Source organism: Protomyctophum bolini, assembly GCF_963924005.1.
Source record: "Protomyctophum bolini genome assembly, chromosome: 18".
NCBI classification, from domain to species: Eukaryota; Metazoa; Chordata; class Actinopteri; order Myctophiformes; family Myctophidae; genus Protomyctophum; species Protomyctophum bolini.
Window position 1 is genome coordinate 9,242,480 of NC_137879.1, and position 16,013 is coordinate 9,258,492.

A 16,013-nucleotide genomic window follows, 5' to 3' on the forward strand; every position below is an offset into this window, starting at 1 on the left:
TTTCTAAATCAATAAACAATATTTAGACTTATAGTTATAGCTCACTACAAGTGAGGTTTGAACTAACAACCTCAGCATTTCTCAGAAGTAAAATGCAGCATATCAGCCTTGGGAAATGCACGCTCCCTCTGTGGTTTTGAGGACAACTTGATTGGGCATAAGATCTCTGCTCCAGGTGAGTCTCGAACTCACAACCTCGGCATTGCCTAGCTGCAGGTTACTGTCATATAAGTACCGCGCGCTAACCGATTGCGCCACTGGAGCTTATATATAGACTTTTCTAAATCAATAAACAATATTTAGACTTATAGTTATAGCTCACTACAAGTGAGGTTTGAACTAACAACCTCAGCATTTCTCAGAAGTAAAATGCAGCATATCAGCCTTGGGAAATGCACGCTCCCTCTGTGCATTTTGTCTGTGGTTTTGAGGACAACTTGATTGGGCATAAGATCTCTGCTCCAGGTGAGGCTCGAACTCACAACCTCGGCATTGCCTAGCTGCAGATTACTGTCATATAAGTACCGCGCGCTAACCGATTGCGCCACTGGAGCTTATATATACACTTTTCTAAATCAATAGACAATATTTAGACTTATAGTTATAGCTCACTACAAGTGAGGTTAGAACTAACAACCTCAGCATTTCTCAGCAGTAAAATGCAGCATATCAGCCTTGGGAAATTCACTCTCCCTCTGTGCATTTTGTCTGTGGTTTTGAGGACAACTTGATTGGGCATAAGATCTCTGCTCCAGGTGAGGCTCGAACTCACAACCTCGGCATTGCCTAGCTGCAGGTTACTGTCATATAAGTACCGCGCGCTAACCGATTGCGCCACTGGAGCTTATATATACACTTTTCTAAATCAATAAACAATATTTAGACTTATAGTTATAGCTCACTACAAGAGGTTTGAACTAACAACCTCAGCATTTCTCAGCAGTAAAATGCAGCATATCAGCCTTGGGAAATGCACGCTCCCTCTGTGCATTTCGTCTGTGGCTTTGAGGACAACTTGATTGGACATAAGATCTCTGCTCCAGGTGAGGCTCGAACTCACAACCTCGGCATTGCCTAGCTGCAGATTACTGTCATATAAGTACCGCGCGCTAACCGATTGCACCACTGGAGCTTATATATACACTTTTCTAAATCAATAGACAATATTTAGACTTATAGTTATAGCTCACTACAAGTGAGGTTAGAACTAACAACCTCAGCATTTCTCAGCAGTAAAATGCAGCATATCAGCCTTGGGAAATGCACGCTCCCTCTGTGGTTTTGAGGACAACTTGATTGGGCATAAGATCTCTGCTCCAGGTGAGGCTCGAAGTCACAACCTCGGCATTGCCTAGCTGCAGGTTACTGTCATATAAGTACCGCGCGCTAACCGATTGCGCCACTGGAGCTTATATATAGACTTTTCTAAATCAATAAACAATATTTAGACTTATAGTTATAGCTCACTACAAGTGAGGTTTGAACTAACAACCTCAGCATTTCTCAGAAGTAAAATGCAGCATATCAGCCTTGGGAAATGCACTCTCCCTCTGTGCATTTCGTCTGTGGCTTTGAGGACAACTTGATTGGACACAAGATCTCTGCTCCAGGTGAGGCTCGAACTCACAACCTCGGCATTGCCTAGCTGCAGATTACTGTCATATAAGTACCGCGCGCTAACCGATTGCGCCACTGGAGCTTATATATACACTTTTCTAAATCAATAGACAATATTTAGACTTATAGTTATAGCTCACTACAAGTGAGGTTAGAACTAACAACCTCAGCATTTCTCAGCAGTAAAATGCAGCATATCAGCCTTGGGAAATGCACGCTCCCTCTGTGGTTTTGAGGACAACTTGATTGGGCATAAGATCTCTGCTCCAGGTGAGGCTCGAACTCACAACCTCGGCATTGCCTAGCTGCAGATTACTGTCATATAAGTACCGCGCGCTACCTGATTGCGCCACTGGAGCACATACATACACTTTTCTAAATCAAAAGACAATATTTAGACTTATAGTTATAGCTCACTACAAGTGAGGTTTGAACTAACAACCTCAGCATTTCTCAGCAGTAAAATGCAGCATATCAGCCTTGGGAAATGCACGCTCCCTCTGTGCATTTTGTCTGTGGTTTTGAGGACAACTTGATTGGGCATAAGATCTCTGCTCCAGGTGAGGCTCGAACTCACAACCTCGGCATTGCCTAGCTGCAGGTTACTGTCATATAAGTACCGCGCACTAACCGATTGCGCCACTGGAGCTTATATATACACGTTTCTAAATCAATAGACAATATTTAGACTTATAGTTATAGCTCACTACAAGTGAGTGTTGAACTAACAACCTCAGCATTTCTCAGCAGTAAAATGCAGCATATCAGCCTTGGGAAATGCACGCTCCCTCTGTGCATTTCGTCTGTGATTTTGAGGACAACTTGATTGGGCATAAGATCTCTGCTCCAGGTGAGGCTCGAACTCACAACCTCGGCATTGCCTAGCTGCAGGTTACTGTCATATAAGTACCGTGCGCTAACCGATTGCGCCACTGGAACTTATATATACACTTTTCTAAATCAATAGACAATATTTAGACTTATAGTTATAGCTGACTAAAAGTGAGGTTTGAACTAACAACCTCAGCATTTCTCAGCAGTAAAATGCAGCATATCACCCTTGGGAAATGCACGCTCCCTCTGTGCATTTCGTCTGTGGTTTTGAAGACAACTTGATTGGGCATAAGATCTCTGCTCCAGGTGAGGCTCGAACTCACAACCTCGGCATTGCCTAGCTGCAGGTTACTGTCATATAAGTACCGCGCGCTAACCGATTGCGCCACTGGAGCTTATATGTACACTTTTCTAAATCAATAGACAATATTTAGACTTATATAGCTCACTACAAGTGAGGTTTGAACTAACAACCTCAGCATTTCTCAGAAGTAAAATGCAGCATATCAGCCTTGGGAAATGCACGCTCCCTCTGTGCATTTCGTCTGTGGTTTTGAGGACAACTTGATCGGGCATAAGATCTCTGCTCCAGGTGAGGCTTGAACTCACAACCTCGGCATTGCCTAGCTGCAGATTACTGTCATATAAGTACCTCGCTCTAACCGATTGCCCCACTGGAGCTTATATATAGACTTTTCTAAATCAATAGACAATATTTAGACTTATAGTTATAGCTGACTACAAGTGAGGTTTGAACTAACAACCTCAGCCTTTCTCAGCAGTAAAATGCAGCATATCAGCCTTGGGAAATGCACGCTCCCTCTGTGCATTTCGTCTGTGGTTTTGAAGACAACTTGATTGGGCATAAGATCTCTGCTCCAGGTGAGGCTCGAACTCACAACCTCGGCATTGCCTAGCTGCAGGTTACTGTCATATAAGTACCGCGCGCTAACCGATTGCGCCACTGGAGCTTATATGTACACTTTTCTAAATCAATAGACAATATTTAGACTTATAGTTATAGCTCACAAGTGAGGTTTGAACTAACAACCTCAGCATTTCTCAGAAGTAAAATGCAGCATATCAGCCTTGGGAAATGCACGCTCCCTCTGTGCATTTCGTCTGTGGTTTTGAGGACAACTTGATTGGGCATAAGATCTCTGCTCCAGGTGAGGCTCGAACTCACAACCTCGGCATTGCCTAGCTGCAGGTTACTGTCATATAAGTACCGCGCACTAACCGATTGCGCCACTGGAGCTTATATACACACTTTTTAAAGGCAATATTTACACTTATAGTTATAGCTCACTACAACTGACTGAGGTTTGAACTAACAACCTTAGCATTGCTCCAGGTGAGGCTCGAACTCACAACCTCGGCATTGCGTAGCTGCAGGTTACTGTCATATAGTACCACGCAGCAACCGTTTGCACCAGTGGAACTTATATTTCATATTGAACCCGCGGCACACAGCCCGACTGGATTACCAGCCAAGGTGCCTGGACCACTGAGCCATGGCCCAGGCCGACACGACACCTTCTACTTGGTGTTCAGTTCACTTTCTGATTACCTACACTCGTATGTGTCTCAGTCCTTGTCTGAATCCAAACAAGTTCAGAATGTACTGAAACAGAATGTAAACTACACACATGGACGTTTTCACTGTCAACATTGGTCATAAATGTACAGTCTGACATATTAGCAAAAGTCTACAGGAAGCACACACGCACACAAGCACGCACGCACACACACACACACACACACACACACACACACACACACACACTTAGAAGAGGACACAATTCAAACATAACATTAAAACATGAATACCGGTAGTACAATATTAATAAATGTGACTAAAACATTTGGTATTTGAATAAATGTACCCTGGTGGTTATGTTTTTTAATAAGAAACTGAAGAAGGCATGCATAGTGTGTCTGGTTTAAATTAATGTATTTCCCAAACATTGAGCTATATTGCCTACAAAGTTCATAATTGTGGCAAATGTATTACCGGTATATCAAAAGCCCCATTTTATAATTAGTTGTTGTTCAGGGGTCATCGCCATGCTGGTTTGTGGTGTTCATTTTTGTCAAGATTAAATGTTTGCCACAGACAATAGTAAACCAGCTCAGTGGCCTTGTGGTTGTGGGTAGAGTGTCCGCCCTGAAACTGGGAGGTTGGGGTTCAATCCCCGGCCGACTCATAGGCTCCTGCCCTATGGGCCTCATGGCTCGGCAAGGCCAGTTACTGAAAGTGTACACAGATGGAACCAAATGGAGTGGACCCATTTGTGCACACCATTTGAGCAGGGTTATGGCCGGGGTCATTGCAAATAAAACATTTGAGAACCACTAATAATTGTTGGACTCATAATGTGCCACTATAGTATAGTGTCATATCTAAGACTGACAATGTATGGCGACGTACAAACTTATTTAGTCGCCGAGAGGCTAAAGCGGGGGAAATGTTTACCTGTCAGAGTAGACTCGCTGCTTGTAATGAAATCACTTCTCCAAGATCCATGTGTTTCAGAGTTTTGTTCACTTATTAAAGTTTAAAACACAACATCAGAATAAAGTGCGACGTGCAAATGACTTATAGGTAGCAATGTAGCATAGCGTTGTATTTGCGTTCATAAAGCGATGCGGTCAACAAAGTACGACTTCTCCCCGTTCACCCCATAGAGTATTGGGGTTCACCCCAATACAGCTGACTTTACTACCTGAACCCCAACACCACGTGACCTCCCAACACCACGTGACCTGATAGTGAATGACGTGACCATTAAAACCATAGCAACCCGTCGAGCTGTCTGCAGTGGTTCCCAAAGTGGGGTCCGGGGACCCCCAGGGGTACTTCAGGGAGTTCCAGGGGGTCCCCAGCTAAATGATAGTTAGGAACCAAATGGACCCTTATGTGTCTGTATAACTCCGTTTAAATTAACTTAGATTTTACAATATGAATTGGGGTCAATGCCATTAAATGGGGGTCTGTAGACTAATATGCATGTCAAACTGGGGGTCATTGAAATTAAACGGGTTGAGAATCATTGGTCTCTGGAATATATTTTCTAATGGGGGTCCGTGGGCTAATAAATGTCGATTTGGGGGTCCTTGAAAAAGTTTGGGAACCACTGGTCTAGACTATAGGCTATCTATAGCTGTCACCAACATTCCGGCCCCTAATTGCATGCATTGGGACCCGAATGGAAACAAGACCGCAAAAAGGATTTTTTTTTCTGCATATGATATATTGTCTAATAAAATAATCAATCAATCAAAATTATTACATAAGGGTCATTCATATTTTTAAGAAAACCTGGAGACAAAAAGTGACATTCAGTAACTGGGTCTTTTTACTCTTTTATGATCAAAATAAGAACATTAATGTAGCTCAGGGTCCATACTTAGCCCTAATGCTTAACTCTGCCTTACATTTAAGCATTAGGGCTATGGAGTATGGACCAGAGCTAAATATAATGGTGTGTAAAACAGAATCAAAAATTTGCCATGGACACATGATTTGTCATTTTGTCCGTGCACGGACAACGGACATATTGATTAACCCTGTTGTTAATTATAAGTATACAAGCAAGCAACAAACAATGTATTCAAGTTTGTTTATACACATTTTCCCCCTGGCTGTCTGTCACGTCGAGGCCCCGCCCCCATGTCAAATGACGTCACAGACAAAGATGGCAGCCTACTTGCGCCGGGTGCATCACATAGCGATCCACGTTTCAAACGTGGACAAAATAGCCCACGAGCTGGTCTCCAAGTTCAAGTTCAACTTGATCGCGGCGAGACTCACGGACGAGTCGAGGCAGCTGGCGTTCAGGAAAGGAGGCGCGGTGTTCGTGGTAAACGAGAGGTCAACAAGGCAGACTGATCATGAGAGATTGAATGAAAACATCAACACACTACTGACCACCACCGCGTCCGCGACCCACAGACGACACGGGACCAGACAGCAGCAGACAACAACAACATGCGACAGTAACAACAAGCTTGATGATGATTATATGAAATGCCACTATGATGTCACCCCGCGGTACCCCGTGGACACGGCGTGCAACGTCTGCTTCGAGGTCGAGGATGTGGAAAGGTCGTTCAGTGCTCTTCGCAATCACGGTCAGTGGGTGTGTATTATGTATGTAACGTGAACTAAGTACATTTACTCGAGTACTACTGTCTGTGAATGCCCTCCCCGACCACCTGAGAGCACCACAGTCCGTGGACGCTTTTAGAAGGGGACTAAAGACAAGGCATTTGCCTATTTGGACTTTTAAGATGCACTGTGTTTTTCTTAACCTTTTAGCTGTTTAGGTGATCACAGATCAGATCACAGAATAAAATATTCTTTCGTTTTTGGTCCTAGAGGCTAAATCTCATCGAATGGTGGTCCGTGGCTCAAATGCCGAATAAATAATGGCCCTTGATTGATTGATTTGATTGAAATATGTATTAACCGTTTGCAGAATTACAGTAGGCTACATTTCAAGCACAAACTCAATTCTGTTAACTGTGAGTGGACGACCCAATTAAGCATTACACTTGTTTACAAGAGGGTCCACCATGTTAAATTCATCAAAACATTTAGAGACGTACAAAATAAATAGACACTTCTATATATTCTTGAAATAAAAAAGTTGAAAACCAACCGACTACTAACTACTTTTACTTGAGTAAAACATTTGACTGATTTGAGTACTTTTCCCTCCACCACAGGTTGTGATTTCCTTGTGCCCCCCACAGTAGTGCGTGATGACAAGGGGCTGGTCACCTACTCTGTGGTCAGATCCATTGTGGGGAACGTGTGTCACACTCTGCTGGACAGAAGTCGCTACGACGGGGGGTTCCTGCCCGGGTTCGATGACGTCGTTGACGGCCACCACACAGAGCCCTCCTTGGGAGAGAGCAACGGAACGTCATCTTCTTGTCCGATCACACATTTTGATCACATAACCTACGCTTGTCCAAAACAGACGACTGCACAAGTCATGCGGTGGTACGAGAAGCTTTTCGGGTTTCAGAGGTTTTACATCGATCGGTAAGGAAATTGAATTAATCATTCTTATGAAATACATTAACCATTTAAATTAAATTGACATGATCTTTATTATTTCCTTGTGACATACAGTATAGAGAGGGTATGCACGTGACATCATCATCATACCCGGAAGTTACGCAGTTATGCAGCAAAAAACTACTTTCTGGCCTTGACAGCCCATATATCCAAACTGAAAAGTCTTATCTGATTGTATTAAATGTTTAACTCACTTTGCCACTCGATTTGCCATTGACTTGATGCGATCGCATACCCTTATTAGTTGTTACATGTTGTTTTCCCCCTGAGCAGTGATGAAGACGTGTTATTTTCCCCCTGAGCAGTGATGAAGACGTGTTATTTTCCCCCTGAGCAGTGATGAAGACGTGGACGAAGGCTACGTCCTAAACGGGGATGGCATTGGACTACGCCTTACTGCAATGGAGTACTGGAAATGCAGTGAAGTGGGCATTGCACTTCCCTTCACGGATAAAAAAGAGCCAGACTGCAAGTTCGTCATGGCCGAATCGCTACCTGAACAAGGTAAATGCTAGAAGGCTTTTCCCCTCAACCTGGCGTCCCTATTTTGGGCATGTAAATAATAAAATGATTTTCGAAACGGTAAAAAAAAAAAAAGCCTACAAAGTTTAGGCATAAGGGGTAAGTGTTAAATGTCTGTGTGCGGTTTTCCACTTCTTGCCATCATTATTTTATCTTCTCACCACCCAGTCTTATCGTTATCCTAAATCTCAGGCAGGAACCAGGTCGACACTTTCTTGGAGCAACACAGGGGTCCGGGCATCCAGCACATTGGACTGTACACGGACAACATCGTCTCCACAGCACAGACCATGGCTAACGGCGGTGTGCATTTCTTCAGTCCTCCACCCACCTACTACACAGAGGTCTGTCTGGCCCACCCTCCCACCACACGTATACGTTTTTCAGAATATACTTGTTAGGATTTAGAAGAAGACATTTGTAGAATCGGCCTCAGGGCTTAATAGGTTAATCATGCCCAGCATTTTTATATCATCAGTTTGCGCTATGACCTTTTGACACGTGTTAGCCATCGCAAACAAATGGTTACATTAGTTATACAACCACCCCCATACCTTGATGAATACAAGCAGTATTTGGAAAACATGCTTGTTCTGCCACCAGCCGTGTTTTAGTGACCCTGCTTACCTTATTTCCTGTGTATTGCGACAGGTGGGCAAACAGCAGGAGATTGAAGATGCAGGTTACAGCCCCCAGATGCTGGCACAGCATGGCATTCTTCTGGACACAGACCTGCGCCCACACGGTTCATCCACAGAGGGCAACATATCCGGCGAAAACAGAAGGTGAAGGAAAAAATGCATGCTGAATGCTGAATGTGCATAGTAGTGTGTAACACCCTTGCCTATTTTTAACCTGAGCCTCTTTGTCTTGAAATCTGACACATCTCACGCTAGAACTATCTATTATTTTCGTAAAAATTAATCTACGTTTTCTCCAACTTTCTCGATTCGTCGAATAATCTAATATGTTTTTTTATATAACAAGAAATTGACACGAAATTATTATAATTGATGCTTTTCTTTCATCGATTCAATTATTCCAAATTACCGTTGCAGCCATATGACTTTATTGTCCATTTAACAACATAGGATGTATTTATGTATATTGAATGTCATCTGTAGATACTGTATCACAAGCCTAGAATACATTATTTATATTCTGACACACACAAAATAAATCCCCCATATGTTTAATAATGAACAAGCACCTGAAAAAGTTAAATTTCTCCAGAAGCCATTGAATACGGCATGGAAGACCGTCAACAACATTGGGATTGGGGTTAAACATTGGTGTCAAATGAAACCACAGCTCGAGGTGCGTCTTTTGAAGACAAAACCGTTTTCTTGTTCTCTGTACCTCTTGATTTTTAGATTCCTCCTCCAAGTTTTCACCAAGCCCATCTTCGCCGAGGAAACCTTCTTCCTTGAGCTGATCGAACGGAGAGGGGCGACGGGTTTCGGCGAGGGGAACATCAGGGCGTTGTGGAGGTCCGTACAGGCATACATGGAGATTGAGACGGGCCTGTCCCAAGGAGACAGTACCGCTGAAAAGAATCTGCAAAAAGCCCAACATTAACCCTGTTAGATTTTTTTCTTTTTTTTACCAGTCCTCAATGAAATTATTTATGGCATATTGTTGTATGTGTAGACAATCATGGCACTTATTCTTTTGTGGGGGACATATGCAACGTAAATATGTCTTCTATTGAATGTTTACCTTGCACTGTGCCGCTATCGATTCACATTGTACTATATTACTGTACTGTATTGCTTTCACACTGTGCTGTTACTGTATTACAGTAACATCATGATGTCATGACTTTTCAAACGATTTACTTGAATTTCAAAAGTTACGCATTCACGGAAAGAACAAAAATGTTTAACCCATTGGGCGGGAACCCCTTTTGGTGTTAGCATTATGTTATGCTTCTACTGAAAAATAGCATATCTACAAGCTCATAGCGTGCCACCGAGTGGCGCGCTACGAGCTTGTAGGTCTGCTATTTTTGAAAAATCTGATCTCAGGTCAAAATGGGTTAAGGTACAGTATATACAGCTACATGTCTTAACTGACAGAACATTCATAACCCACGTATATTAATGTGTCCAGGGCATTGAGAATGCTTTTACTGTTGGTCTAAATATTGCTGTTCAGCATGCTCTATTTATTATACACCTTTGTTAGTTTGGACATGTCAAGACCAGACTGTACATAATAAAGGTGTATTTATTATAAATGTAAGAGTTTCTTTCTATCTGTCTTGGCTTGAATATCACTTTACTACCACTTAAGCCCTATACTCAATCAAGCAATCTACAAGCTGCATCATCCGCCATTTTCGTTTCTTTAAAACATTTTTGGGAAACAAATTAAATCTTTGAACGTTTAGCCTAAAAGGGACGCCAGAGTTAATGTGGTTAAGACACAATTGTTTCAGTCAACTGACCTTATTTTCTATTTCTACATTTTCTAACAAGTTGTTCATGGTTGGGTGGTACCTCTAATCTTACTACAAGAAAGTCCTTATGTCTCCATTGGATCAAAGCAAATCCTCATAATAACCAGCTGTATATCCCCAGGCCAACTGTTCTTGAATATTAATCTGTCAGTCACAATTCATGGGCCTGGATTTTTTTTTTCAAAATTTCAAAAAACATGGGCTATAACCGATCGTTTTTTTCATTTTTTTCAAATCCTCAAAAATGATGAAAAACGGCGTGCCATAGTATGCCGTACGATATGGGCTATAGCCCACGGTCCAAAATGATGAGAAACGAGGATAACTTTTTTTTTTCAAAATTTCAAAAAACATGGGCTATAACCCATCGTTTTTTTTGCGGAAATGGAAATTGAGGAAATTGCGGAAATGGTAATTGCGGAAATTGCGGAAATGGAAATTTCGGAAATGGTAATTGCGGAAATTGCGGAAATGGAAATTGCGGAAATTTAGGAAATTGCAGAAATTGCGAAATGGAAATTGCGGAATTGCGGAAATGGTAATTGCGGAAAAAACATTTTTTCCGGTAAATACAACACATTGAGCAGGGCACTGCAGGGAGTTGAACCCCGTTCCGGTAAACCAGAAGTACGACACCAGTGCCTTAGCTTTTGTGTATTCAACTATTTGGGTAACATGTGAGCTTTATCCTCTAATACACCCTGAAGATCATTTTATGTTTCTGTATAGCAGATCGGAGCTTGTTGATCGGCTATTTTCAGCATGCGGCCAAGTGTAAAATCTGCCATTACAATGCCATCAATTCCTGCCAAAATAAATGTTTGTTCACAAAATCAACTATATTTAGTCGACTAAAAATCGTATGTTTAGTCGACTGAAACAAGACTAAATCTGAAACATTTCAGATGACTAAAATGACTAAAACTAAATGACATTCTATTCAAAAGACTAAATCAAAATGAACACTGATCCAATGGGATCTCTGTGTGTCCCTGAGTGTGGGTGGGCCTCAGCCCCTTGACCCCCTGAAAACCAGTTTGACTCCGAATCACACACAGTTTATGTGATCCTTTATTCTGTTGTGTTGTCCATGAAGTGGTGATAAATCACTCGTATGGGAGCGTTGTTGTTTCACTTGATTCCTTTTATTCTGCTCTTTGACCTCATCCTGAGAAACTGCACATTCAGGACTTGGTTGTATTGATCACGGATCTGAAGAGCATAGGAGTAGTGATCTAGGATTGATAGCCATTCCACACGTACCATACAAACGTCTCTGTGACTTATTATATGAGAAGAACTTGGTTCGGCCCGGGGTGCCCTGTGAGCTTGTAAATCTGCTTGGTGCGCGACGAAGTTGCTCCGATACCAATATCGGAAAAGCTGCCGATACTGCCTAAATTGCTGGTATCGGTGAGTATGCCAGTCTATCCCATTCCCATACTACATCATTTATCACAGGATGATGTGTCATTTACAGTCATCACTTATTCTGTATTTTTTTAATGCTTTCAGTTGATGTTGCACTACTGTTTTATATATTTCTTAATTTATATTTATTCCCAGATCAGTGGATCTCAAACCTTTACATTTTAAGGACCTTCATAACTGTCAGGGTTACAGACCTGTAAGGGTCCATTTGGAACCGGATCGGTACTCGGTATCGACCGATACACCAGTAATCTGTATCGGGAAGGGAAAAATGGTATTGGTTGTAGTGTGCGACACAGCACGCAACCAAGTATAACTCAGGCTTTATAGCTCTCCTGGTCCAAAAGGCTTCGCTCGTGCGGCCTTGCTCAAACATTCTGGGATAAAGAATCACCCACAGGCCGTTATTGACGTAACAGCTGCACTTCTTTCAAATGCTTGTGAGCCATCAGGACTTAGTGATGTACACAGTTCGCCAGAAAAGATGACAATAGACCCTCTCAGAGGGGGATCTCAAAATCCACTGAGACTTGCCAGTTCAATTAACTTGGATATTAACACTATGGCCTGCGATTAGTTGGATAAATATGTGGCAATATGGTGAAATTCAGATGTCCTTTTGATGTTCTCACTACACATTAGTGTCAAAAGGCACTCCAGACAACATTGAAGTCTGATGAGTATACTTTTATTTAAATAACAGCAAGCCATGGTTTGTAAGTGCATGTACTTCTGCATTATGTCAACTGGTGTCACTATTTGACTTAAACTTATGGATGTCAGTTCATGGCTACAACAATGAATTTAAAAGACTGGGCAGGCAAACAGTGGATGTGTGTACATTAATGAAAGGCGTGTGAATTGTGTGAATAGCAAATAATGAATGGTTTTGCAAAGTGTTCACAGCACAATATATTTTAAACGCTATATCAACAACCTTAACCAAAAGAAAACTTATATCCATAAATGCAAGACAAACATGCCAATGCTGTGTAATATTCAATTACGTTAAGGTTAGAGAGAATTAAATGTTCATGAAGTTGAAATGTGTTGGCTCCTGTAACAAAAGTCCTCTAGCCATCTGTCTGTGGCTAGTGCGAAACACAGATGGTTTACAGAATCCTGCATGGGGTCTTTGGAAATGGAATTGAACTTGGAAGCTTGCTTCCTATCTACAGTTAACCATATGGCGACTGTCGACTACATTTGATCAAAGGATGAATGGCAGAAACAAGTAGACTCATTATTATCCCGTGAAGATACATCAATTATAAATCTATTACAACTTTGTGTACCTGTTTGTTTGATTGGTCAATACTGCCCTCTATGGTTTAATTAAACACAACACAAGACAGTCATACATTCACACTTGTCAGTAGCAATAGTATCCTTACACCCGCTTTTGAATTAGTAACGTAAAGTCATATGTAACATGTCTTTTAGAGATAATGGAACACGCAGCAGGCAGTGTTTGCCATCTCACATTTTGTAAACGAGGTCTGTGTGGTTGGCAAACCTTCTGTCTTGGCACAGAAAACCTGTCAAGACCACTCAGGGTCTTGTTTATTAACAAGCCTGTCCACCACACTGTACTGAGTGGTGGAAAGTAACTTAGTACTAATTTACTTAAGTACTGTACGTAAGTCCAATTTTGAGGTATTTGTACTTTACTTGAGTACTTCCAATGTCCAATACTTTTACTATACTTCTCCACTACATCGAAAGAGGTACTTATTGCACTTTTACTCCACTAGAATTATTTGAAAACTTGAGTTACTTCCTTGTAGATTGTTATTACAAAACACATTACCCACTTCAGCTCTACACATTTAGACCATTTGAAAATAGCCGATATACAAGCTCACAATGTGTCGCGATGCGACGCATTGTGAGCTTGTTCATCTGCTATTTTCTAAACATTTGAAAAGTTGAAATGGGACATTTTGCATAGTGAGTACATTCTACTTTTGGTACTTTAAAGTACATTTTGACGCCAATTATTTTGTACTTTTGCTCAAGTATAGTTTATATTCTGGACTTTCACTTGTAACGGAGTATATCTCTATATTGCAGTATTGATACTTTTACTTAAGTCAAACATGTGAGTAGCCTACTTTTTTTTCACCACTGACCCCTGCCCTAGCTATACCTAGAAGGGGAGACAAATCCTGGGTGCCCTTTAACTCAAGGGGCAGACAGTCTGAACCTTCTGAGGCGGACAGTCTGCCCTGCTGGACGAGATTAGTGGCATGCAACAGATGTTACGCATTGATTAACAATAGTGCCTGTCTGCCAGGGGTGAGTCCCACCCGGCTATCCCCTCCCTGCCAGGGCCTCACGTCGGGGGCGTTACAGTACGTATTAGCTTCAATCCTCACAAAGGTGACCGAATATCACACACGACGTGACAGTGTTGAAAATTAAATCACCACATGAAGTATGCATTAAGTATAAGTAAATGTTATTTGTGTTATAGCACTTTTCACAGAGAGAACTCACAAGGTGCTTACATACAACAGAAATAAAAAAAACATTCAAATGATTAGAAACAGCAAAACAAAAAAAGTTAACACACACAAACTATGCAATGAATGCATCTCAGTATAACTAAACGGCAGACACATTTCACACCTGGAGGAGAAGCTCAATGACATTCCCCAAATGCTTGTTGAAACAGTAGTGTCTGGGGCTAACATGAAACGTGAAAATAGCAGAGCCGCAATCTCACAGTTATGATGCAACGTTGTGAGCTTGTAGGTCAGCTGTTTTCAGCAAAGAGCTTTGGAGTTACGATATTGAGGGGGCAGAAACCGAGCGCTCGAGCACTGTTCATGCAGCCTGGAGAGGGACAAGCTGGAGTTTGAAATGCATTGTTTTCAACGAGGGCGGCGCAAATAAGAGCAATTTTAGGCATGTGTGCAACACACCAACTGTTTTAAATATTGTAACAACAACAACAACTAAAGTCTCTGTAATGTTTATGTTGTACGATTACTGCAAAACAATCTAAAAGAAAGGGATTTAAGATCATTAAAGCAGGGCTGTTGCCCTGAGTCCAATGCATTTCTGCGTACTTCCGGTTCAGGACTTGTCCCTATTTGTTGTCCCCATTCTCAATAGAAGTCTATGTAGGAGAGCCGCCATTGGACTGGCCCCATGAAGTGAACAGAGTTTGCGTAACTCTGTCTTACTCTATGGCTCTGGTGTAGACAGGGGACAAAATAAAGTAGTGGACCAAGGTCAACAAAGTATATTGGGGTTAAGACAAGAATTAGAAAAAAGAAACAAGTTTGCAGTTAAACCACTTGGTTGACTCGAGTCCCCTAGGGCACTCCTTGGTATAGTATGGTATCGACCTATTAGTAAATCTTGAGCACATGACTTTTACTTGTAACAGAGTGTTTCTACATTGCAAGTATTGCTATTTTTACGTAAGTAAAAAAAGGTGAGTACTTCTTCTACCATTGCGTGAGAGGAATTCTACCTCCGGACCTGCCTGTCACATGTCATCGACATGCTCCCTACCCACATTTTACTGTCTCACGCCACCGTGTCATCATAATAAAGCAGAAACATGTTTTAAAAGGCCTTTTTAAACATCAGCCGTAACTTATAGTGGGTAGTCTGGTAGTCTGGTAAACAGCTCCCTCCCAACCGCTCATAAATCATGACCGTCTGAGCAGACATCAGCTGGGTGAAGCTGAAATAAGAAGGGCCTCCCTGTCCCAAGATATTAAAAACCACACAATTCAGCCTGGTTTGAAAACAGACAGCCGTTTTCTTCAAGTAGCCTACACATTCACAGTGGTGTAAACTGTAAAGTAAAACTTCATGTACTCAAGTACAATTTTGTGGTATACAGTATATATATTTTTTTTACTTTACTGGAGTATTTCCAATTTTCGATACTTTTACTTTCTACTACATCTCAGAGACAAATATTGTACTTTTTACTCCACTACAATTATTTGAAAACATTAGTGGCTATATAATTAGCATACTTCGAACATTTTGAATATTATTACCATGCAGTAAGACACCCTGAGAGCGAGAAGCGAC

The 16,013-nt window shown here is 41.7% G+C and overlaps 1 protein-coding gene across 1 annotated transcript; it reads left to right on the forward strand.

Annotated features, from left to right (window-relative positions):
• Positions 1-6,149: 6,149 nt before the first annotated feature.
• On the forward strand, positions 6,150-10,639 carry hpdl (4-hydroxyphenylpyruvate dioxygenase-like; the record flags this gene model as incomplete). The annotated part of the gene is made up of 6 exons (XM_080788670.1): positions 6,150-6,585; positions 7,183-7,504; positions 7,878-8,044; positions 8,255-8,406; positions 8,714-8,847; positions 9,436-10,639. The coding sequence occupies 6 exons, from the start codon at positions 6,150-6,152 to the stop codon at positions 9,638-9,640; spliced, it is 1,416 nt and encodes a 471-aa protein (XP_080644796.1). The 3' UTR covers positions 9,641-10,639.
• Between the last annotated feature and the right edge of the window lie 5,374 nt (positions 10,640-16,013).